This window comes from Myotis yumanensis, unplaced genomic scaffold (assembly GCF_028538775.1).
Source record: "Myotis yumanensis isolate MYYU_CA2020_CCGP unplaced genomic scaffold, mMyoYum1.0.hap1 SCAF_1, whole genome shotgun sequence".
NCBI lineage: Eukaryota > Metazoa > Chordata > Mammalia > Chiroptera > Vespertilionidae > Myotis > Myotis yumanensis.
The window spans coordinates 72,022,305-72,046,934 of record NW_027223752.1 but is presented as its reverse complement, the minus strand read 5'-3'; the positions used below and the strand labels follow the sequence as shown (position 1 = coordinate 72,046,934).

Genomic DNA, 24,630 nt, shown 5'->3' with positions numbered 1-24,630 from the left:
TGCGATATGGTGGAGTGTCACTCTGGGGTGGTGGCTGGGCCTGTGTCCCACTTGGGGGAAGCTGAGTGTTGGTTTGTCAGTGCCAGGTCCGTGTTGCCGTTTCTTTTTAAATGGCCAGTGTGCGTCATGGCAGATCCTGCGTTGAGCATCTGCCCCCTGGTGGTCAGTGCACGTCATAGCTACTGGTCAGAGGAAAGGACGGACACTTAGCCTTTTATTTATATAGACTAGGGGCCCGGTGCACGAAATTCGTGCACTGGGTTGGAGGGGGGGGGGAGTGTCCCTCAGCCCAGCCTGCCCCCTCTCACATACTGGGAGCCCTCAGGCATTGACCCCCATCACCCTCCAATCGCAGGATCGGCCCCTTGCCCAGGCCTGATGCCTCTGCCAGAGGTGTCAGGCCTGGACAGGGGACCCCCAGACCCCTCCGATTGCTGGCTCTGCCCCTGGCCCAGGCCTGATGCCTCTGGCCCAGGATTCAGGCCTGGGCAGGGGAACCCTCTCTCCCCCCGATCACCGGCTCCGCCCTCGCCCAGGCCTGATGCCTCAGCCAGAGGTGTTGACCCCCATCACCCTCCGATCGCCTGATCGGCCCCTTGCCCAGGCCTGACGCCTCCACCAGAGGTGTCAGGCTTGGACAGGGGACCCCCATCTCCCCCCGATCACTGGCTCTGACCTCCGCCCAGGCCTGATGCCTCTGGCCCAGGAATCATGCCTGGGCAGGGGACCCCCATCTCCCTCTGATCGCTTGCTCCACCCCCTGCCCAAGCCTGACGCCTCTGACCCAGGCTTCAGGCCTGGGCAAGGGGACCCTCATATCCCCCCAATCACCGGCTCCGCCCCCCACCCAGGCCTGATGCCTCTGGCCCAGGCATCAGGCCTGGGCAGGGGACCCCCAGCCCCCTCCGATTGCTGGCTCCGCCCCCCGCCCAGGCCTGATGCCTCAGCCAGAGGAGTTGACCCTCATCACCCTCTGATCGCCGATCACCAGATTGGCCCCTTGCCCAGGCCTGAGGCCTCTGGCAGAGGTGTCAGGCCTGGGCAGGGGACCCCCAGCTCCCACCATTCCCGGCTCCGCCCCTGCTAGCCACGATCTCTGGCACCGCCCCTGCCCAGGCCTAACGCCTCTGGCCGAGGCATTAGGCCTGGGCAGGGGACCCCCAGCTCCCCACGATTGCAGGCTCCGCCCCTGCCCAGGCCTAACGGCTCTGGCCAAGGTTTTAGGCCTGGGCAAGGGATCCCTAGCTCCCCGGACTGGCCAGCTCCCATTGCTGGCTCCACCCCTGCTTCCCGCTATCACTGGCCGGGGCGGAAAAGGCGCCTGGTTCTCTGATCACAGCTGGGGGGCAGGGCTCTTAGCTCCCCCCTGGGTTTCCGATCACCATCAGGGGCAGGGGGCTTCTTCCGTCCTTTCCCTTTCACCTCCCAGCATTGTGCCTACATATGCAAATTAGCCGCCATCTTTGTTGGCGGTTAACCGCCATCTTGGCTGGCAGTTAATTTGCATATCGCCCTGATTAGCCAATGGGAAGGGTAGCGGTCGTACGCTAATTACCATGTTTCTCTTTTATTAGATAGGAAGGATAGTATTGGAAGTTCTAGCCAGAGCAATTAGGCAACAACAAAACAACAAAAAGAAAGAAAGAAAGAGAGAAAAGACATCCAAATCAGAAAGAAAGAAGTAAATTTGTCACTATTTGCAGATGACACACACAGTAGGTCCTCGGGTCACTTCGGGGATCTGTTCCCACGGCGCAACGTAACGTGTAAGTCGGAACCCACCTACATAAGCACCTACATCACTCACATGGAGCACATTCACAGCAGTAATGAAGTGAAACAGTAAAAAAAATTTAAAAGAAAGATAACAATTTCTGACCTTTACTTGTGGTAAATAAATAATAAAAAACATAAAGCACATATGTACATACGTCAAAATGACGGAACTTTTTTTTTAAATAAATAAATGGGAGATGGTGACGTAACCACAAAACGACGTACGTCAAGTCCAACGTAACCCGAGGACTGTCTGTATATATCTGAAAAAAAAAAAAAGTTGAAAACACTAACTCAAAAAGATATATACACCCCTATGTTCACTGCAGCATTATTTATAATAGCCAAGACACAGAAGTAACCTAAGTGTCCACTGATGGATGAATGAATAAAGAAAATGTGGTATATACATACAATGGAATATTATTCAGCTATAAAAAAGATTAAATCTTGCCGTATGTGATAACATAGACGGAGCTTGAGGGCATTATGCTAAGTGAAATAAGTCAGACAGAAAAGGACAAATACATATGATTTCACATATATGTGAAATTAAAAAACAAAACAAAATAAAAAACAACCCAAACGCATAGATACACAGAACAGACTGGTGGTCACCAGGGGTGGTGGGTCAGGAGTGGGCAAAATAGGTGAAGGGGATCAAAAGGTAGAAAACTTCAGTTATAAAATAAATAAGTCCTAGGGATATAATATATAGCACAGTGACTAGAGTTAAAAATACTATACTGCAGCCCTATCTGGTTTGGCTCAGTGGCTAGAGCATTGACCTGTGGGCTGAAGGGTCCTGGGTTCAATTCTGGTCAAGGGCACATACTTCGGTTGCAAGCTCCCGGTCCTGGGAGCAGGGGGAGGCATGCAGGAGGCAACCAATCGATGTGTCTTTCTAACATCAGTGTTTGTCTCTCCCTTCCACTCTCTCTTAAAATCAATGGGAAAAAAAATATCCTAAAGTGAGGATTTAAAAAAAAAATACTAGCCGAAACCGGTTTGGCTTAGTGGATAGAGCGTCGGCCTGCGGACTGAGGGGTCCCAGGTTCGATTCCGGTCAGGGGCATGTACCTTGGTTGCGGGCATATCCCCAGTAGGAGATGTGCAGGAAGCAGCTGATCGATGTTTCTCTCTCATCGATGTTTCTAACTCTCTATCTCTCTCCCTTCCTCTCTGTAAAAAAATCAATAAAATATATTAAATAAATAAATAAATAAATAATAAAATAAAATAAATACTATACTGTATATTTGAAAGTTGCTAAGAAAATAGATCTTAAAAGTTCTCATCCCAAGGGAAAAAAAATTTAACTGTTCGTGATGAATGTTAACTAGACTTATTACAACGATCGTTTTGCAGTATATACATATGTCAAATCATGCTGTGCACCTAAAACCAATATAATAGTATATGTCAATTATGTTTCAATAAAAAAACATAGGCATGTTTAGCTTCTTTCTACTGTTCCAAGCTAGGAGGGAAAGAAGGAGGGAGGGAGGGGAGGGAGGGAGGGAAGGAAGGGAGGGAGGGAGGGAGGGAGGGAGGAAGGAAAACAAAAGAAAAAGGGAAGGAAGAAGGGAGTGAGGGAAGGAAGGAAGGAGAGAAAGGAAGGAAGTTCTGGAGCCTAACGGATGTATTTTCAAATTTTGAGTCTTCAACATACAACTAGCATGATCTAGGGCAGTGATGGCGAACCTGTGACACGCGTGTCAGAGGTGACACGCGAACTCATTTTTTTGGTTGATTGTTCTTTGTTAAATATCGTTTAAATATATAAAATAAATATCAAAAATACAAATCTTTGTTTTACTATGGTTGCAAATATCAAAAAATTTCTATATGTGACACGGCACCAGAGTTAAGTTAGGGTTTTTCAAAATGCTGACACGCTGAGCTCAAAAGGTTCGCCATCACTGACAGGGCAAATTATTGAATCTCACTCATCCTTAGGTTCTTCAACTACAAAGTGAGGAAAGTATCCCCTCCCATAGGGACTGTTGGGATGATTATATAATTCATGTAAAGTACCTGACAAAAACTAGGCACTCAATATAAGTTCCAAAACTCTCGCTTATCCATTCCTGGGAGGGAGGTAATTGTAACACCAGCCCCGTATGATGCCAACCTGACAGTAACTCCAAGGATGGATGTCGGTCCACAGTGGGCCAGGTCAGCCCAATTTGAATTCTTGAGGTGGACAGGACTGTTTTCAAGTCTGCTGGAGGGCAGTTCTAAAATTCAGTCCTTGGTTAGCCCCCAGGAGCTCTGAAATACTCTCATTCAAAGGGTGGAGGTGTCCTGAGATCTCCCAGAGACTGTGAACCAAAACCCAGCTGGCCTAAGTGTGCTGGTCAAGTGTGTCTGTCCTGATTAACTAGTTATTACTATCTTTAGCTGCTAAGCCTGCTCTGGGCGGGGCTCATTCCTGGGTTTTAGCCTGGAAGGTCAGTTTTGACTTTGAACCAGTTTGGCCTAGATTTTGTTGTTTTGTGTTACAAACTGGATTCCCAGCTTTGCCCAGCCCTCCTGAAGTGACTGCTGCCTGAAGAATTTCTCATCATGTAAACACAACTCTCCTAAAACAGGCCTTTGAAAAAGCTCCCAGAGTCAATATTGTTTATTATGAAACTAGAGGTGTTATGGAATACTAGGGGCCCAGTGCACAAATTTGTACACCTTGAACTGTGGGCCGCAAGGCTGTGGTGGGCACAGGGGCAGGTCTCGGCCCATCCTCTGCGACCCCGCCCGGCCCCTCCTGCCGTGGCCCTCCTGGGTCCCCTGTCTGCTGGTAGCCCTGTTCCTGCCGCCGCTCCCACGCGCTAACGGCACCGGTCCCACTCACACCGGCTGATGGCGAGGAGCGATTGGGGCTGGCGCTATCAGTGGGTGCAAGTGGCGGCTACTGCCCCCATTGCCCCTCAGGAGCAGAGGGAGGTGGAGAAGCCCTCAAGGGGCAATCGGGATCAGCAGCCGCTCCAACCTGCTAATGGCGCCAAGCGATCAGGACCAGCACCGGGCACTGGCAGCAGTGTGAGCAGCAGCTCTGGCGGCAGTAGTGAGTGTGAGTGCTGAGCGGGACTGTGGCACGTGAAAGCAAAGAATGTTCAGTAATCACCAGAGGCTCCCTTGATGACAGCAACTGGAGCCCCGCCTTGGTCTGGCGCCCCCGCTCACCTGCTCCACCATCCCACCCCGGCCAACACCTGCCATATTCCGCACTCCACCGCCTGCTGCTGACGCCCACCAAGTTCCATGCGTGCCCCCTGGTGGTCAGTGCATGTCACAGCGAACGTTGTTTGGTTGTTCCGCCGTTCGGTCTATTTGCATATTAGGGTTTTATATATAGAGATGGAATTTATGGAATTGGCGCGGAAGAAACAGTTGGACACTCTGAGGTTTCAGGAAAAGCCTTTATTCAAAGCAGCACTGCTGGTTCAGGGGACTCTAAGATCCAGATCCTGAACCCCTTAGACAATGAGATTTTCTCTTTATGTATTTTTGAGTTTCTTTGTTTCCTAACTACTAAGCTTCTGTAGTGGACTCTCACAGACCCCTTCGCCCCACCCTGCCTCGAGAGTCAGTTAGAATGGTTAACTCAGATTGTATCTAATGTCCATCCTGGATGGCGCCAGTGACCTCCCTCTAGTTAAGCTGTTACATCCTTGGTTTATGGCCCCTTGTAAACTGGAAGTATTTAAGTAAATAGCTCTCTCTTGCAAGACCAGATAATTAAGAAAGGGGCAGTGACTTCAGGAATGTGCATTAGGGACATTGATTAACTTAGGTACAGAGTCCAGCTGCTAGTCTCCTACATTCTTCCACAAATGGAGTTATTGGCTAGCAAGAGGGTGCAGTAGAAAGCAGGTTACTGGAACAAATTTAGATTGCTAGCCCCAAAAATGTCTTATGCTCCCCATCAGAGACCTGGTGCACGAAATTCATGCACTCGGGGGAGTCCCTCAGCCCAGCCTGCGCCCTCTAGCAGTCTGGGAGCCCTAGGGGGATGTCGGACTGACGGCTTAGGCCTGCTCCCCCAAGTGAGCCTAAGCCATCAGCCGGACATGCTTAGCGCTACCACGGAGGCGGGAGAGGCTTCAGGCACTGCCACTGTGCTCACCAGCCATGAGTCCGGCTCAGGGCTTCTGGCTGAGCGGCGCTCCCCCTGTGGGAGCACACTGACCACCAGGAGACAGCTCCTGCATTGAGCATCTGCCCCCTGGTGATCAGTGTGCATCATAGAGACCGGCTGTTTGGTCGACTTGCATATTACCCTTTTATTATAATAGACTAGTGGCCCGGTGCACAAAATTCATGCGGGGGGGGGGGGGGTGTCCCTCAGCCAGGCCTGCACCCTCTCCAATCTGGGACCCCTCAGGGGAAGTCCAACTGCGGGGCAGTCAAACAACCTTCTCACAATCTGGGACCGCTGGCTCCTAACTGCTCACCTGCCTGCCTGCCTGATCACCTCTAACCACTCTGCCTGCCAGCTGGCTCGCCCCCAACTGTCCCCTACCTGCCAGCCTGCTCACCTCCAACTTCCCTCCCTTCCGGCCTGCTTGCCCCCAACTGCCCCACCCTGCCAGCCTGCTTGCCTCCAACTGCACCCCCTTGCTGGCCTGACTGCCCCCAACTGCCCCCTTCTGCTGGCCTGCTTGCCCCCAACTTCCCCCCTGCTGGCCTGCTTGACCCCAACTGCCCCCCCCACCAGCCTGCTTGCCCCCCCCCCCCCCCCCCCGCTGGTCTGCTTGCCCCCAACTGTCCTCCCCTGCTGGCCTAATCACCCCCAACTGTCCCCCCTGCCAGCCTGATCGCCCCTAACCACCTCTGCCTTGGCCCCGCCACCATGGCTTTGTCCGGAAGGACATCTGAAAAGTCTCGCGGTCTAATTAGCATATTACCTTTTTATTAGTATACATAAGCCTACCTTATGAGCAACTCAAGAAACTAGATTCAGGGCAAAAGAATGCAACAATATTTTTATGAACTCTGATAAAGCTGGGAAGGAAAAGGAACTTTCAGAAGAACAAAGAAATAGAGGGACCTGGTGTGGAATGCTGTGGGATAAGGATAGAACTGCCTTTTCCAGGCATTGGGGTTTAGCGGCTCCTCTATGAAACTGGGTTTTGCAGGTGCTGGGATCTCTTAGGCAGGGTTGAAGTAGCCACAGGAAGTTGCCAAAGGCTACTGCATTGTCTTAACACTTGCAGTTTTCTTCTTTACCTCTAGGTTTCCCCTAAGTCCTCTGGTCTCTTTAACACTAGGAAACATTCATTTGCATTTCCTGAGGCCTCAAAGGGAGGAGCTGGGTGACAGGTGAGAGACTTCCCACCCAATGCCTCCTGACCAGACCAAGGTTTTTCAGAGAACGAGGCTGTCTCCAAGGCCCAGTCCCAGGTCGACAAAGATCTCAGATGAACATAAGCTCTATGAGGACTTTAAAGTCCAGTTTACAGAAGTGTGTGTGGCCTTTCTCCTGATGTCTTTCTAAAATGTTACTGCCTACCCCTCCCCATCTCCATCCTAGGATATACTGAGTTTAATCTGTCTTTCATGTCTCAGGATCATCATCCAGAACATAAACTACTCAACAGTAACAGCACATTCAGATGCTACTGAGGGCAGAGCCAGGCTTTTCCTATGCGTAGGTGGTAATGATCTTAAATTCGACTCTTTTTATAGTTTTTCCTTCTCTTCCCTAATCAGCCTCTACTAGACTATGCCAGATGCCAGCACTTCCCTGGAATATGCAGTTTTTTTCTGGTATGGTCTGGAAAAACATACAACTTGGTCATAATTGTACCTCATATGAGAGCATACAGGTATAAGAAATTATGGGGGTTCCCCTTATAAAGGGAATGCACTTTAGGGGCAGGGCCCAGAACAGTGCACTGAACACCACCTGGCACTTAGTGGGCACACAATAAATACCTATTGAACGAAAGGGGGAAACAGCCCTAACCGGTTTGGCTCAGTGGATAGAGCGTCGGCCTGTGGACTCAAGGGTCCCAGGTTCGATTCCGGCCAAGGGCATGTACCTTGGTTGCGGGCACATCCCCAGTAGGGAGTGTGCAGGAGGCAGCTGATCGATGTTTCTCTCTCTCATCAATGTTTCTAACTCTCTATCCCTCTCCCTTCCTCTCTGTAAAAAATCAATAAAATATATTTAAAAAAAAAAAAAAAAAGAAAGGGGGAAACATTCATATGTTCTCAACCAAAACACAATTGGAAAGCCTCAACTATGTCAATTAGTTCAGGCCCACTGAGGAGTAGAAGGAAGTGGGTGCTGCCCCGGCCCTAGGGGAGCTTACCACTTTTTCACAATTTCCCCTTCTACCTAACACCTCCTCTTGAGAAATCACGTCTGGAAAAGGTAAGAAATCACTACAGCAGACTGCCAGAACCACTGTGAGAACTGAAATGTCATCTCCCCAGAGCCCACATTATAGAGGAGAAGAATGAGTCATGAATTAACAGCCACCCAGCCCTTCCTGGAGTCTTCATAACTGGTTCCACCACTTGCAGCAGCAACCTGAGCCAGAGCAGGAGAGGGGACGGGAGCTGGGGCTCCTGTCATCTCCAATGGGCTTTGCACCAGGCACAGAGCTGGGGCCTCTGACAATCCACCCGCCTACAGCTTCACCTCTTTAGGGAAATGAACTCCTGATTTACCCAAAAAAGCAAGGCACTAAGGGGTCCAATAAACATAAAATAGCCATAATTAACTTAAAAGAAAGGTGCCTTACAAAGAGGAGATCATTGTTTTTTAAAAGGCTACAGCCCTTTCTTATAATAAAACTTGGAGCCAGGTAAGGAAGTGGTACAAGTAATTGGGCCCAGTTCTCAAAAGTCAGACTCATAAATGGGAGTCAGATATGGAGATTTAGAGACAGGACTCAAGATGAGGAGAACACACAGGGAGGCCCCTCAGTGTGACCAAGGTACTGAATGAACAAACCACCTCAGTGAATCAGCTAGAAAGACTGGGTTCCAGGAATGGGACCCAGTAATCAATGCCCAGCAGTAATTTCTCCCCAAGCCTGGGAGAGGCAGACAGAGCCCCAGGAATACCAGAGGTGATGTGACTACTGATGCCAGAGGCAGGAAGTAAACCACAGAGTTCTGGGCATTTATCTAGAAGTCTGCTCTGCCTAAAAGATTGATCCCTTTCATTCCTTATAGCTTATGGCCCACGCTGCGACAGCACTACCGAGAATTCCTAAATGCCTGGTCACTATGGAAACTATGGACTGCTCATAAGCCTCAGTGCAAGCAGGGTACCAGCCAACCCCCAGATCAGCACCCTCAGCTCAACACTCCCAAAATGTGGGCCCGCTGGTCGTACCAGGATGATTCTGGGGGGACCTGGACCTCACACCATCTCCCTCAGGTTGCTACCATAACCATCGTCAGACTCGGTGTAGTGACCTATGCAGCCTGCACCGACTGGGACCATGTACAGGATCTGGCTCGCTTCTCTCCAATTGTTGCCCCACGCACCCTTTGGGATCTGGTTCCTCAGCCCATCTCTGAGGTCACTCTTCAGCTCCTCCCATGTCTCGGGTCCTCACCTCTGGGTTCCTCCTTCCCTTAGCCCTCCCAGCACTCTCTCCTGGGCCTCAATATCTGCCCTGCCCTCCTTCTCAGCCCCACTTCCCCAAATGAGCAATTCACCTGGAGCCCAGTCTACTGCCATTCTCCTCCTCCTTCTCCAGTTTCTCTTCCGCCTCCCCTTCTTCAGATACCCCCTTCTCTCAGGCCCCGCCTATACTCTCCCACCCTTACCCTAAGTACCCCTATATCAGGCTCAGACTCCAAAATCCTTGCCCACCTTCTTATCTCAGGTTAGAGATTCTCACCCCTCAGGTCTATCAGATACCCTGGGTTTGGCTGCCCCTCACCTCTCCCGGCTGCCTGCTCTCACCCTCAACTCCTAGAGACCTGGGTCTACAGTCTCCACCCTCTCCGGAGCGTACAACTCCTTCTCTCTGGGCCCTGGTACTTCCTACATCTCATTCATTTCTTTTTTCCTTTAATGTACCAGTTTCCTTTATAAACAAATCTATATTAGTAAAAAGCAGTGAGCCAACTTAAAGAAAAACAATATTAATTAAACAACAGTACTCAGAAACAGCAAAAATAGACAAGCAGCTATGGGAATGGAGAATATTTTTAGTACTGCCTCAGTTGAAATAGAAACTCTGCTGTGGTAGTTTTAATGCAAATTTTGACACATATTCATCCAACTTTCCAGACCAGTTCAATACCTGTTGGGGTCAGCCAGATTGGGCAGCTTTATTTAGTCAAATCTCCATCCGTGTCACTGTTGGGAGTCCCAAGGCTCTCTGAGGCCCCAAAACCTGTCTTTTATTGCCCAAACTGCTCCTGAAGTATGGGTCATGGAAAAAGTTCTGAGAGAGGAGGAGAAAATTCGGGTTTGGGCAGGTGCTCTGCATTTACTAGCCACCCTACGCTGGGCAAATCAATTAAACTCTTCATCTTCTCACCTATAAATTGGAGCTAATGGTCATTGCCTACCTCACAGGCTTGTTTTGAAGATCACATCAAATGAGATTAATTTATGTGAAAGCAATTTGGTGTCATATAAACGAGAGGTATTATCTTGAATGCTAATGAAGAGCTTACAAACACAAATGAATCATTCCATTTGACTTAACAGGCAGCCAAGTAACTTCAAAAACCCAGAGCTTCAGCCAGACAACTAAACCCAGGAGTGAGTTAACCATCCAGGCCCTTGGTGAACAAATGACCATCATCAAGTGAAACCAGGCTCGGTGCCCAACCTCAAGGACTCAGTGCCTGTTCTGGTAAGAGGCTCCTCTCAGAGACAGTGACCAAGTCAGGTACACCTCAAACGCAGAAATGGCCCCCAGATGCCCATAGAACAGCCGTGGGCAAACTATAGCCCGCAGGCCGGATCCGGCCCATTTGAAATGAATAAAACTAAAAAAAAAAAAAGACCGTACCCTTTTATGTAATGATGTTTACTTTGAATTTATATTAGTTCACACAAACACCCCATCCATGCTTTTGTTCCGGCCCTCCGGTCCAGTTTAAGAACCCATTGTGGCCCTCGAGTCAAAAAGTTTGCCCACCCCTGCCATAGAATCAGGTCCAACCACACTAGAACCTAGAGGTCCAAAGACACCACATTTTTCAGATTCATCTCCGGCCATATCCTTAAAGAACCCTAAGCAAAGCCCCATTCCTTGTCATGCCAACTACTTGTACTTCTACGTCTTCATGCTCATGCTGTTCCTTCAAGCCCCTGTCTGTCCTCAAAAACTTAATTCTTCTTAAATCTGTAATAAACAATGTCAGTGGGTCATATTCTGGGGTATAACAGAAATACGTCGTTTAAGGAAAGGTATTAGCTAGCATACAGGTAAAATAGCCTTTTTCTTAAAGCAGTAATAAAATATAACCCCCCCCCCCCCCCCCAAATGTCAATATTAAGTTTCCATGGTAGTTTTCCTGGTAAATACACTTAAAATTTGAGTCTTCGAAAAGTTGATCAAAACACATTTCAAGCTGGCTTCACCAAGTAATATCTGCCAAGATACAGTGAGTTTGAAGCCTTTGAAGGGCTTCAAATGAAAGGCGAGGCTGCTATGGACAGGAGAGAAATTCACGTGTCAGCTGCAGAGGAGTGGAGAGAATGTTAAACTGGGGCTCCAGTCTGGCCTGACGCTCACTCACTAGGTGGCCTCTGGCAAGTTCCATAACCTCTCTGGACCTCCATCCTCGTGTCTATAAAATAAAGAGAGTAAAGGATCCCTTTTAACCCTGCTGTGATATAGTCTTTTCTCTCCTCAAGGCCTTGCACAAACACACCTCCTGAAGGATATCTTCCCTGATCCTGCCAATCATATGAGCAGTGTCTTCCTTTTTATTCCTACATTTTCCTTATATACTTTCATTGAACCTCCTGCACTCTACCTCATAGTTCATTGCTTACTATACTGTGTGAGCTGTCAGAAAGCAGAGGTAATGTCTTATTCAACCTTATACAAGACCCACAAGGTACTTGTTCATGGTGACATGCTCCATTCATTTGTAGATTTAAACTGAACAGTTGACTCTGCTGATTCTCAACTTGGTTCTGATTCCCCACCTCCTTTCTACCCTGACCACTGCCTCAGTCAAGAATCACTGGTGTAGTGTTGGGTGAATCAGCACTGATCTGTCAGGACTGGAATGAGTGAGAGGGGCAAGGAGTAGAGTACAACCTCAGACATGAGCTGTGGGCAGCATGTATTTGACTTTAGCACTCACAGTGTAAGAAAAGTGGAACAACAATGATAACAGCAAGAGCTAACTTGTCGTCGGCATGTACCCTGTACCAGGCCCTGTGCTAAGTGCTTTACCTGGACCAAGGTTCACAACAATGTTGGCAAGGAGGAACTGACATCATTCCTATTTTGTAGATGGGAAAGCCAAGGCACACAGAGGTTAAATATTTGCTCAATAGTCTGGTTATGATCAGCAGCATGATTCCTATAATCAAAACCAGTAGTCTTACCATTCACAAAGGAAAAATTACAGCCATCACACACAAGATGACTGTTGTGATGTGAGTAGGTATAGAGAAGATAATAGGGGATATGGTGGGTCACAGGGAATAGGCAGAGGGCGTGGGAGATATGATAAGGATGAAAGAAGTCCTATGACAGGATCAAGTGTTGGTTACTGCAGTGGCTTCAAAAATTTTGATGGTCACAGGGATTATGGACCCAGACCAAATGCTTATTAAGAATTTGATTCAGATAACAAACACAATCTCTGGGCAAGGACTTGGGGAGGGTGTGTCTACAGATCAAGTAGGGGAGTTCTTTAAATGAATAGGAATTATCAAGACAAAAAAGAAGACCTGAACGGATGATAAATCTGTACACAGACAAGGAAACAGGGAAGCCAAAAGGGGAGACAACAGAGTATTTGATAACTCTCAGCTAAGGCAGCCATTAACTGGTTTGATGGAAGAGAATTCCATGATCACATCAATAAAGTGTCCTTTGCCACCAGAAGACCTGAATTTATGAGAGAAGGTGGGAGTGGAAGTGGGTGGCAAGGCCACGGGGGATATAGAGGTCATGGAGGCTTTCAAGTAGAGGTGGACACTCCAAAAGTAGGGACTGGGTTTGCCCTAATCAGTCATGTGGAAATAGGAACTTTGTTTGAAGAAATTCCTGCAATCAGTGCAATGAGTCCAGACCAGAAGATGCTTGTCCCTCAGAAGGAGATTTCTGGGGAAGAGGCTATGGTGGAGAGAGAGGCTATAGAGGTTGTGGGGGCTGAAGTAGAGATCGAGGCAGCTATGGTGGAGAGAGAAGTGATTATGATGGGGACAGATGAGGTGGTTATGGAGATCAAGGAAGCTATGGGGGGACCAAGGAGCCATGGTGAAGACTGAAGTGGGAGTGGCTATGGTGGAGACAGGAGTAATGAAAGCTGTGGAAGAGACCAAGGTGGCTATGGAGGCAAAATGAGAGGAAGAGATGACTACAGAAATGATCAGCGCAACTGACCATATTGACTGTTTTGAATGTTCCTTTGTCTCTGACATGATCCATAGTGAAATTGCCCGAGTTTTGCTTGCTTCTTTCATCTTGCCTCTTCTTGGGTAATGAAATGAAGTGGCATTTGAAATTTTATTTCGGGGGGAGGGCTGGGACAGTTTTTCTTTTAGTAATGTCCATTGAAATTTCCTTCTTTAATTTCCAACTTTCTTCTTCCCAAACCTTGAAACTAAGTATGTTGTAAAATATTGCCAAAATGGAGCCCTAGACGGTTTGGCTCAGAGGATAGAGCGTTGGCCTGTGGACTGAAGGGTCCCGGGTTCAATTTCGGTCAAGGGCACATGCCCAGGTTGTGGGCTGATCCCCAAATAGGGGGCTTGCAAGCGGCAGCCAATCAATGATTCTCTCTCATCATTGATGTTGTTTCTCTCTCTCTCCCACTCTCTTCCTCCCTGAGATCAATAAAAATATATTTAAAAAATATATTGTCAAAATGGAAAGTATTTTGTAATACTACAATAAATGCTGCTTGTTTTGTGGGGGAGATACATATATATTTTTTTCTTTTTTCTTTTTCTTTTTTGCTTAAGGTAACAAACTAGGTAAGTCATGGGATCCATATCCAGGCAGTCTGACTCCAAAGTCCACTTTCTTAACTATCACTGGTAGTCAGTACAATGGCTATTATAAAGGCACTAGAGGCCCAATGCACAAAATTTGTGCAAGGGTAGGCGCTCACAGCCCCGGCTGACTGGGCCCTTGTAGCCCCGGCTTCGCCCGCAAGGTCATCCAGATGGTCGTTCTGCTGTTCGGTCGTACGGTCAATTTGCACATTATGCTTTTATTATTATAGATATTTACAACTGCCAACATTGCTTAGTGCTCTGTATTATGAGTCCCATTCATTCTCAAAACAGTTGATGTACAAAGCAACAACTCCTGGCCTTGCTTGTTAGGATTAGTTATAAACACTGTTGTTTTCTATGCCACTTCTCTAGGAAATTATCATCTGACTAGAAAACTTCATTTTGTAGAATTATCAACTATGACCCCTGCATTTCAAAATGATGAGCCACAGGAGCAAGAGACAGGGAAAGTGGAAACAGACAAGCTGGGGTGACCCTACAGGGATATTCTCTTCACATTTGTATCCCTAGCACCACGTGGGATGGACACACGGTGGTCACTTAAAAGTTTGTGGAATCAAATGGTGTTTGTGAGAAATGTTGCTACCCTCATCTAAAATACTCATGGGGAAAGGAAAAGGAAACCAGTGGGGAGTGTGCAGGAGGCGGCTGATCGATGTTTCTCTCTCATCAATGTTTCTAACTCTCTGTCCCTCTCCCTTCCTCTCTGTAAAAAATCAATAAAATATATTTTTTAAAAAAAGATTCTTGATTATGTTTATACAACAAGGGACCAAGATTTATTACACCTGAAATTTGATGTTGAATACCTAGCAATATAGCCTTCAAAATAGCTTCCTCTTGCGTAGCCTTCTCTGCTACAGCTCCTCTGCAAAGACATCAAAATCATATTCACCTCCTCCATGAGTGCTCCTTGTCAAAGATACCTGCCTACCTACCAGAGTCCCTCCCAAGAGGCCCCGGAACACACCCAGAGGCCAGCTTCAATCAACATCAGAGCAGGATCTAATTAGCTTCACAAGCGGCATATACAAAGGGAGACCTTGGCAGGCATCAGACCCAGCTAAGGAGAATTCTGCTTCATATGTACAGCAGCTCATACACTGTGGTTGGGGTTGATCCTCACAGCCAGCCAGCCTGAGGGTTGAGCTGACACACAAACGGGCCAATAACAACCAAGTTTCAATTACAACAAAAGGGCCCACACAGCCCACACAAGGGACATTCACAGAGCACCCAGCTCAGGTGACCAAAGAGACAATGCCCCTGGGTTCCACGGGACACCTACTACAAAGAGCCACCCTACAAAGACTGGGAATCATAGCAGATTTTATTAATACATAGAAAAAAACAGGCAGCCCAATGAGGAAAACTAAGAAACATGCCCCAAATAAAAGAACAGGAGAAATCTCCAGCAAAAGAGCTAAATGAAAGGGGGCAAATGATCAGATACAGAGTTCCAAAAATGGTTATAAGGATGCTCAAGAAACTTAGTGAGTACTACAAGGAACTTAGAACTACAACAGCATAAAAAAGGACCAGTCAGAAATGCGACTGCCAGGACGGACCTGGAGAGTATTATGCTAACTGAAATAAGCCAGTCAGAGAAAGACAAGTACCATTATAATTTCACCAGGTAGAATCTAATGAACAAAATAAACTAATAAAATAGAAACAGAAACAGACTCATAGAGTCCATAGACTGACAGCTGTCGGCGGGGAGGTGGAATGGGAGGCTGGGTGAAAAAGGTGAAAGGATTAAGAAAAAAAAACAACTACAAAACTCAACTGGCCAGTGTGCTCAGTGGTTCAGCATCAACCTATGAACCAGGAGGTCACAGTTCGATTACCAGTCAGGGCACATGCCTAGATTGTGGGCTCCATCCCCATGGGGGACGTGCAGGAGGCAACCAATCAATGATTCTCTCTCATCATTGATGCTTCTATCTCTCCCTCTCCTTTCCTCTCTGAAGTTAATAAAAATATATTTTAAAAAAACACACAAAGAAGCCCTAGCTGGTTTTGCTTGGTGGATAGAGCATCGGCCAACAGACTGAAGGGTCCTGCGTTCAATTCCGGTCAAGGGCAAGTACTCCAGTTGCAGGGTCAATCCCCGGTTCTGGTCGGGGCACATGCAGGAGGCAGCCAATCGATGTGTCTCTCTGTCTCTTCCACTATCTTCTAATCTCTCTAAAAATCAATGAAAAAATTTCCTCGGATGAAAATTAACAAAAATAAAAATATTTAAAAAAAAACGTAAAAAAGAATCTTAAACACACACACACACAATATAATATTTAGATAATGTATTATAGAATTGTACAGCTGAAATCTATATAATTTTATGAACCAATGTCACCCCAATAAATTTAATAAAAAAAGAAAGGAAGAAAGAAAAAAAGAAATAGCTTTTAAGTATATTTACTTATAGCAGTGGTTCTCAACCTTCCTAATGCCGCGACCCTTTAATACAGTTCTTCATGTTGTGGTGACCCCCAACCATAAAATTATTTTCATTGCTACTTCATAACTGTAATTTTGCTACTGTTATGAATCGTAATGTAAATATCTGATATGCAGGATGTATTTTCATTGTTACAAATTGAACATAATTAAAGCATAGTGATTAATCACAAAAACAATATGTAATTATATATGTGCTTTCCGATGGTCTTAGGCGACCCCTGTGAAAGGGTCGTTCGACCCCCAAAGGGGTCGTGACCCACAGGTTGGCGACCCACAGGTTGAGAACCGCTGACTTATAGGCTAGTAATTTCACTTTGTCACAAACTACTATTGCTTTACAGTGATGGAGAACCTATGACACGCGTGTCAGAGGTAACATGCGAACTCATTTTTTTGGTTGATTTTTCTTTGTTAAATGGCATTTAAATATATAAAATAAATATCAAAAATATAAATCTTTGTTTTACTATGGTTGCACATATCAAAAAATTTCTATATGTGACACGGCACCAGAGTTAAGTTAGGGTTTTTCAAAATGCTGACACGCCGAGCTCAAAAGGTTCGCCATCACTGGCTTAAGAAAATAATAATGCATACATAGTTGGGCAAAAGTAGGTTTACAGTTCATATGAAAATAATACAAATACTTAATACAATAATTAATAAACAAATAGTCTTAGCTGGTTTGGCTCAGTGGATAGAGCGTCAGCCTGCAGACTGAAAGGTCCCAGATTCGATTCTGGTCAAGGGCACATGTCTGGGTTGCAGGCTCGATCCCCAGTGGGGAGCATGCAGGAGGCAGCCGATCAATGATTCTCTCTCATCATTGATGTTTTTCTATCTCTCTCTCTCCCTCTCCCTTCCTCTCTGAAATCAATAAAAATATAGATATAAATCACAGAAAAAAGAGTATCCCCTTAAAAAAGATAAACAAATCATAATACAAGAATAAGGAAATTCTGATACATGCTACAACATAGATGAATCTTGAAAATATTACCTTAAGTGAAATAAGCCAGTGACAAAAGGTCAAATATCTACACTAATAAAAGAGAAACATGGTAATTAGCGTACGACCGCTACCCTTTTCATTGGCTAATCAGTGAGTATATGCAAATTAACTGTCAGCCAAGATGGCGGCCGGCAGCCAGGCAGCTGGAAAGAACATGAGGCTTGCTTCAGTGACTGCAGACTCCAACGTTCCCTACCTCACTTGCCTCTGAGCTACAACTCTAAGCAACTATGTACTATGTTGCAAATAAGAAGATAAACAAAACTCCAGAAACCAGCTGGACTGAAAGCCAGGCGGACCGAAACTTTGTATCGATGTTTTCAGCAGCGAGGTCTCAGAGCTAAAGCTGGCCCAGAATAAAAAAAAAGAAAAGAAAACAAGGAGCGATTGGAAGCTTCAGTCACTCGCTTCCGGAAAACAGCCCTCAGCCCCTCACCCAGACTGGCCAGGCACCCCAGTGGGGACCCCCACCCTGATCCAGGACACCCTTCAGGGCAAACCAGCCGGCTCCCACCCGTGCACCAGGCCTCTATCCTATATAGTAAAAGGGTAATATGCCTCCCGGCACCGGGATCAGCGGAGCAGCAAGGTTCCCGGCACCGGGATCAGCGTGACAGGGGGCAGCGCCCAAACCCCCTGATTGCCCTGCGGCTCTGTGTGTTACAGGGGGCGGGGCCACAACCTCCCTATCTGCCCTGCTCTGTGCCTGTTAGGGGGGAGCTCCCCAATGCCCTGATTGCCCTGCGGCTCTGTGTTTGACAGGGTGCAGCGCACCAACCCCCTGATCGGCCCTGCTCTGTGTGTGACAGGATGCGGCGCCCCAACCCCCACCCTCCACGGGCCCTGCTCTGTATGTGACAGGGTAGAGCCATAACCTCTCCATCGGCCCTGCCCTGAGTGTGACAGGGTGCAGTGCCCCAACCCCCTTATCCGCCCTGCTCTGTGTGTGACAGGGGGCGGTGCCCTAACTCCCCTGATCGGCCCTGCTCTGTGTGTGACAGGGGGTGGCGCTGCAACCTCCCCATCGACCCTCCCTTGAGTGTGACAGGGGGCGGTGCCCCAACCCCCCAATCGGCCCTACCCTGAGAGTGACTGAGGGTGGCATCGCAACCTCCCAATCCGCCCTGCTCTGTGCATGACCAGGGGCTGCACCTAGGGATTGGGCCTGCCATCTGCCACCCGGAAGCAGGCCTAAGCCAGCAGGTCGTTATCTCCCGAGGGGTCCCAGACTGTGAGAGGGCACAGGCCTGGCTAGGGGACACCCCCCCACCCCAGTGCACAAATTTTTGTGCACCGGGCCTCTAGTTATATAATATTTGTATGTTTATTTATATGAAGTACATAGAATAGTGAAGTTCATATAGAGAAACAATAAGAAAAACAGTAGAAGAGGAGTTACCAGGGAGGGGTTAAGGGGAGAGGGAATGGGAGTTAATGTTTAATGGATTGGAATTTCAATTTAGGATGATAGAAAAGTTCTGGACATGGATAGTGGTGATGGTTGCACAAAAATGTGAATGTACTAATGCCACTGAAATGTACACTCAAAAAGGGTTAAAATGAGAGACAGTGACTGTCTCCTGATTCTCAAGTCAAGTTGCTGCAGTGGTTTCTGTAGACACTACTTTATTCATTAACAAATACAGGGTGAGGCAAAAGTAGGTTTACAGTTGTTTGTATGGAAAATAAATATTTAATAAATAATAATACAAGAATAAACTCTGTAAACCTTTCACATACTCACAACTGTAAACCTACCTTTGCCCACCCTGTATTTGTTGAGGGCCTACTCTGTGCTAGTCACGAGGCAAGGGACTGCTACAGAAGTAGATGGGCCAGACAGCTCCTTGCAGCTGAATATACAGGGGAGTAAGACACGAGACAAATAATCACACAAATGCACAAATAACTGCAAAATGAAATAAGAGCTAGAAAAGAGGAGACCCAGTTGGTATGGAAGAATAATCAGCAAGGCCACTCTGCGGAAGTACCACTGAAGCTGAGTTCTGAAAGAAAAGGCAAAGCAACCCAGGCTAACAGAGGCGAGAAAGAACATTTCTGGCAGAAGGGACAGCATGTATGAAGGGTAAGAAATTCTATTGAGTATTTTAGAAGTGCAATATGGTTTCAAGGGAGTGCCAAGATCATTCCATTTTCTGTGAGGAGAATAGCTGGGAGGAGTGCCACAGAGTAGACTAGAATAGATTGGAAGCAGGCAGACAAGCTGACAGGCTACTTTAATGGTTCGATGGAAGCTGATGGGGCTTTGGGCAGAGTGCTAGTGGTAGAGATGGAGATAAGCGAACAGGTTTGGGAATTATTTGGGAGGTTGACTCATTAAGACATAGTGACGGCAGGAGTAAGAGGATAGGGAGGTATGAAGAATGACTCCAGGTTCCTAACTTGAGTGGGTGGATAGTGGGACAGAGAAGTACAAGGAAGAAGCAGGTTTGGAAAGAGAAGTTCAAGAGTTCGATTTTGGATGTAATACAATTTAGATCCCTGTAAACATCCAAACGGAGAGACTGAATAGGAAGATGGATATACTACTATAGATTTGGGCTTCAGAGAAGTGGTATGAATGAAAATTAAATCAGACATTGATGCTCATCACTACCACTGAACTGTGTTGTTCTGGACAGGGTTCGAGTGACACAGTGCGGAAGGAGCAGTGACCTGGGCTGGATACCCAGGGGATCCAGGTTCTAGTCCCAATTCTGTCACTAACCACTCTTGTTGAACTTCAGTAACACAGGGGGTTGGCCTAGATTGAGGCTTCTTTAGTCTTTTCTGGATAAGAATTGCTTCTTCTCAAAAATGTATACACACAAAAAAATTACACATGGTTTCCAAGGTTTATTTAGTTCTTGGCACCTTTTTGTGGACCCCAAATAAGGAACTCCTATCTGACCAGACAACCAACGTTTAGGAGGCCTTCTGTGCACAGACTTTAAGGTACCCCTAGAAAACGATAGGCCTTGAACCCAGGAGAGGGGACACAGGACCTGTCTCCTTGTTCTTTGCCAAAAAATATCCATTACCATGAAGCCAGCCAGAACATCCAAAGGCCCCAATCTACTTTTCAAGGCTGATCTTCTTTCACACTTCCTTTCCTCTTGGCCTATGCGCCACACAAATTGGACTATACACATTCTCCCTTTTCTTGAATATCCCTTCCCCCTTATCCCCACACATCCAAACGCCGCCGGTTCTTCAAGGCTTACAACTTACAATGCTTCTCTATTTCCCCTACCCCTTTTCCCAAACTAGAAGCAACCTTAGCCTCTCCAGACATCCACAGCACTTTGACTGTGTCCCTCTTAAGGAACTTACTGTGTTCTCCCTTGTATTACAGTGTGTCTCTCCTACTAAAAGGCAGGAGAAGCACCTGCTATCCTTTAAAAGAATGTTCTCACATATCCCTTAGCTCATTTGAGTGAGAACTGGATCCCAACCACACTGGTCTGATTAGACCTTGGTTTCTGGTTAGACAACAGACTCACCCACCTCCCACTTGTGTCCATTCTACACACTGATGTTTAATTTTTTTTAAAATCTGGTTACATCACTTCTCTGAGTAATATATACATCAACAACTCCCAACTGCCTTCCTCAAAAGTTCTTAACTTCAGGGTTCCAACACACTGGCTAGATCTAGTTGTGAAATGTCCAAAGTAGTTTCTCACTATTAATGAAGTACAAGTTAAACAATGGACAAATGGAGCAGTGTGAGGAGACGAGATCGAGCCTCGGACCGAGCAAGACCCGTGTGCTGCTGCATCCCGCCACCATCGCCATCATACCCAAAAGAAAGGCTGAAGGGGATGCTAAAGGAGATAAAGCCAAGGTGAAGGACGAACCACAGAGAAGATGCGCCAAGTTATCAGCTAAACCTGCTCCTCCAAAGCCAGAGCCCAAGCCTAAAAAGGCCCCTGCGAAGAAGGGAGAGAAGGTACCGAAAGGGAAAAAAGGGAAAGCTGATGCTGGCGAAGATGGGAATAATCCTGCAGAAAATGGAGATGCCAAAACAGACAGGCACAGAAAGCTGAAGGTGCTGGAGATGCCAAATGAAGAGTGTGCATTTTTTTAACTGTGTATTTCATGGTGACTAATAGTTTGAAATACTATTTTTTATGAAGTTTTATAAAAACGCAGAATTTTGTTTTACTTTTAAAAAAAATATATTTTATTAATTTTTTACAGAGAGGAAGGGAGAGGGATAGAGAGTTAGAAACATCAATGAGAGAGAAACATCGATCAGCTGCCTCCTGCAAGCCCCCCACTGGGGATGTGCCCGCAACCAAGGTACATGCCCTTGACCGGAATCGAACCTGGGACCCTTGAGTCTGCAGGCCGACGCTCTATCCACTGAGCCAAACCGGTTAGGGCTTTACTTTTTTTTTTTAAGCTATGTTGTTAGCACACAGAACACTTCATTGTTATTTTTTTGTGGGAAAGGACATATAGTACTAATAGAATGTCTCCAAAGCTGGACTGACATGGGGTGGGGGGGTAGGTGGGAAATACCTTTGCCTTCTGGTTTTGAGAAACTTCCTCTTGGTTCCTGAGAGGAGGGATCTCTTGATGTTGACACTCATTAGCCATCGTGGCACAAACACCTTGTCGTGTGGGAAAACTAAAATTCGTTTTTATGTCCTTTTCTCCCTCTCCACTTTAAGCATAGACTTTGGTTCTCTTAAGCCCAGAGACCTATGGGGACCTGACCCCAAAAAATTGATTTCCAGTATGTTGGGCAATCTGGATTTCCCAGAGTCACCACTGAGAGGGTCGCCCTCAAAAGAGCAGCAGTTCCTTTTCAGATTGTGGATCTACAGATTGATGTTCTCTGCCATTTTCATTTCATTTCTGAAAGTCAGGGTCGGCTTGTGAAAAGTTGTTAAACAACATGCTCAATGTGAAATGTCAACCCTCACTCTAAACTTTCTCTGTTCAGAGCATCAGATGAAGACTTCATTGGGTTTTACGGTGGCTTTCTGATTTTGGTAGTTCATTGAAGAAGGGAGTTTGAAAGTTGTTGTATACTGTTAACAATTGTCTGCCCATGTCCTGCCTGAAATACCATGACTGTTTACGAAAAGTATCTTTAATAAAGCTGGATACAGTTTGGCTTGGAAAAAAGCAAAACAAAACAACATACAAATGTAGAACTAGAACAGTGCTCAGCACACGCTAAGTGTTATATAGATGTTAGGCGTTACTAATACTGAAATTTTAAGACTTAACAAACAGATACAGCAGATGTTACACATCCCCGTCCCATTTCTTTTCTTTTTTCTTTAAAAAATTGTTTTTAATCCTCACCAAAGGATTTTCTTTTCCATTGATTTTTTTTTAGAGAGTAGATGGGGGGGGAGGGGAAACGGAGAAGGGGAAGAGAGAGAGAGATTGATTGGTGGCTTTCCCCACATGCCTCATCAGGGGCCTGGGATTGAACCCGAAACCGAGTACATGCCCTTGACTGGGAATCAAACCCGAGACCCTTTGATCCCCAGCCCAGAGCTTTAACCACTGACCCAAACCGGCCAGGGCCCCATGGTCCACTTGTGATTTCAGCCCAGCTGCAGGGGGCAGTTCTGTGCAGGTTGACAGCAGCTCTTCCCAAGGGCCTATGGGTCTCCCTGCTTTTCTGCCTAGAGTTTCCTCTTACAAGCTCACTCAGTTAATGAGCAGGACAGCCTGGAAGTACAGGGGCATTCATAGGCATTAATGTTCTTTTTTATTTTTTATTTATTGAGTTTTTGAGAGGGAGGGAGAGAGGGAAGTAGGAAGAGAGGCAGGGAGAACGAGTGAAACACTGAATTGCTCCACTTATTTCCGCATTCATGGTTTGATTCTTGTATGTGCGCTGACCAGGGATCCACTGGCACCCTCGGCGTATCTGGAGGACGCCCTAACCCTACCCAGCCAGAGCAGGCATTGATTTTCAGCCGATGAGTTACCTGCCTCCCCTTCCTATGTTGCTACAACTACCAACCAAGATCCAGGGTTAGATAACAGAAATCTTAACTACAGTACAGGGTCTGACTCCCTGGCGCCTTTGCAAACACCTTCCTGGGGAACTTCAGGCCATCTGCCTTTCCCTGGGATCCTCCTGCCTTGGGCCCACTAGCACATGTTCAAAGGACAACACCTGACCACCTGCTACCTGAAAAGAGTCAATGAGCTGGGATGGAAAAGAAAACAGAGACGGCAGGGTCATAGGTCCCAGGAGGGGGTGCAGAGGGAGTGGAGGCGCCTGCCTTGAGCCTTTTTTCGTCCTAGGCTCTACCAGCGGTTCTCAACCTGTGGGTCGCGACCCCTTTGGCGGCCGAAGGACCCTTTCACAGGGGTCGCCTAAGACCATCCTGCATATCAGATATTTACATTACGATTCATAACAGTAGCAACATTACAGTTATGAAGTAGCAGCGAAAATAATTTTATGGTCGGGTCACAACATGAGGAACTGTATTTAAAGGGCCAGCAGGCTGAGAACCACTGCGTCTAAGCGGAGTTAATCAGCCTTCAGGAGAGACTGAAGTGCCTCTAGCCGCAGTCACGACACAAGCGGAATTAGAGGCAGAGCCCGCGCAGGCGCACGGAGGAGGCTAGCATTCCCTCCCAGGCTCACCCACAGCCTCTCCTAGACTAGGGTCAGAGGGAGAGCACAGTATCCCGCACGAGGAGCCTCTCCTCGGTGACCCCTTCTTCCTCGTGAGGCTCTCTGACCGCCCTAGAATGGTTTGGGAGGCCAGCTTCTGAGGCCGTCAGGCCGCCCCTTGCTACCGGCCCAGGGCCCGGCCGAACCTGGACAGCGGGTGCCAGTCTAGGCGCCAAGACAGGAAGGGCCGCCCGACCTCCCGGGACCGGCCCTCCTCACCACCATTCTCACCTCTTTGTCCGCCGCCTTCTCCTCAATGCCTAGCAGAGCGTACAGGTCCATTTGTAAGAGCTCCTTGGCCACCGACATGGTTCCAACCTTGACTGGATACTACAACTCCCAAGAGTCTAAACGTGCGCGGGACTCTTCCGGAACACTGTCGGCCCCGAGCCGCTAAGTGGCGCTTAGCCCCCTGGGAAATGTCGTGTTCTGTGTCAAGCTCGATTGCCACTGAAGGAAGCGGGCTATCGTAAATGAACTACATCTCCCAGCAGCCCTCGCGCCCGCCGCTGTTGCTCTCCA

At 47.2% G+C, this 24,630-nt stretch overlaps 1 protein-coding gene and 2 pseudogenes across 1 annotated transcript in view; 2 read left to right on the top strand and 1 right to left on the bottom strand.

Moving 5' to 3' along the window:
* Positions 1–24,481, bottom strand: part of DNAJC17 (DnaJ heat shock protein family (Hsp40) member C17) — a 40,250-nt gene extending 15,769 nt beyond the window's left edge. The window contains exon 1 of the mRNA XM_070425029.1: positions 24,340–24,481. Within this exon, the coding sequence (XP_070281130.1) occupies positions 24,340–24,417 (78 nt within the window). The 5' untranslated portion in view covers positions 24,418–24,481. The remainder of the gene's footprint in view (positions 1–24,339) is intronic.
* Positions 4,636–13,330, top strand: LOC139020811 (TATA-binding protein-associated factor 2N pseudogene; annotated as a pseudogene).
* On the top strand, positions 21,166–21,518 carry LOC139020282 (non-histone chromosomal protein HMG-17 pseudogene; annotated as a pseudogene).
* Positions 24,482–24,630: the final 149 nt, after the last annotated feature.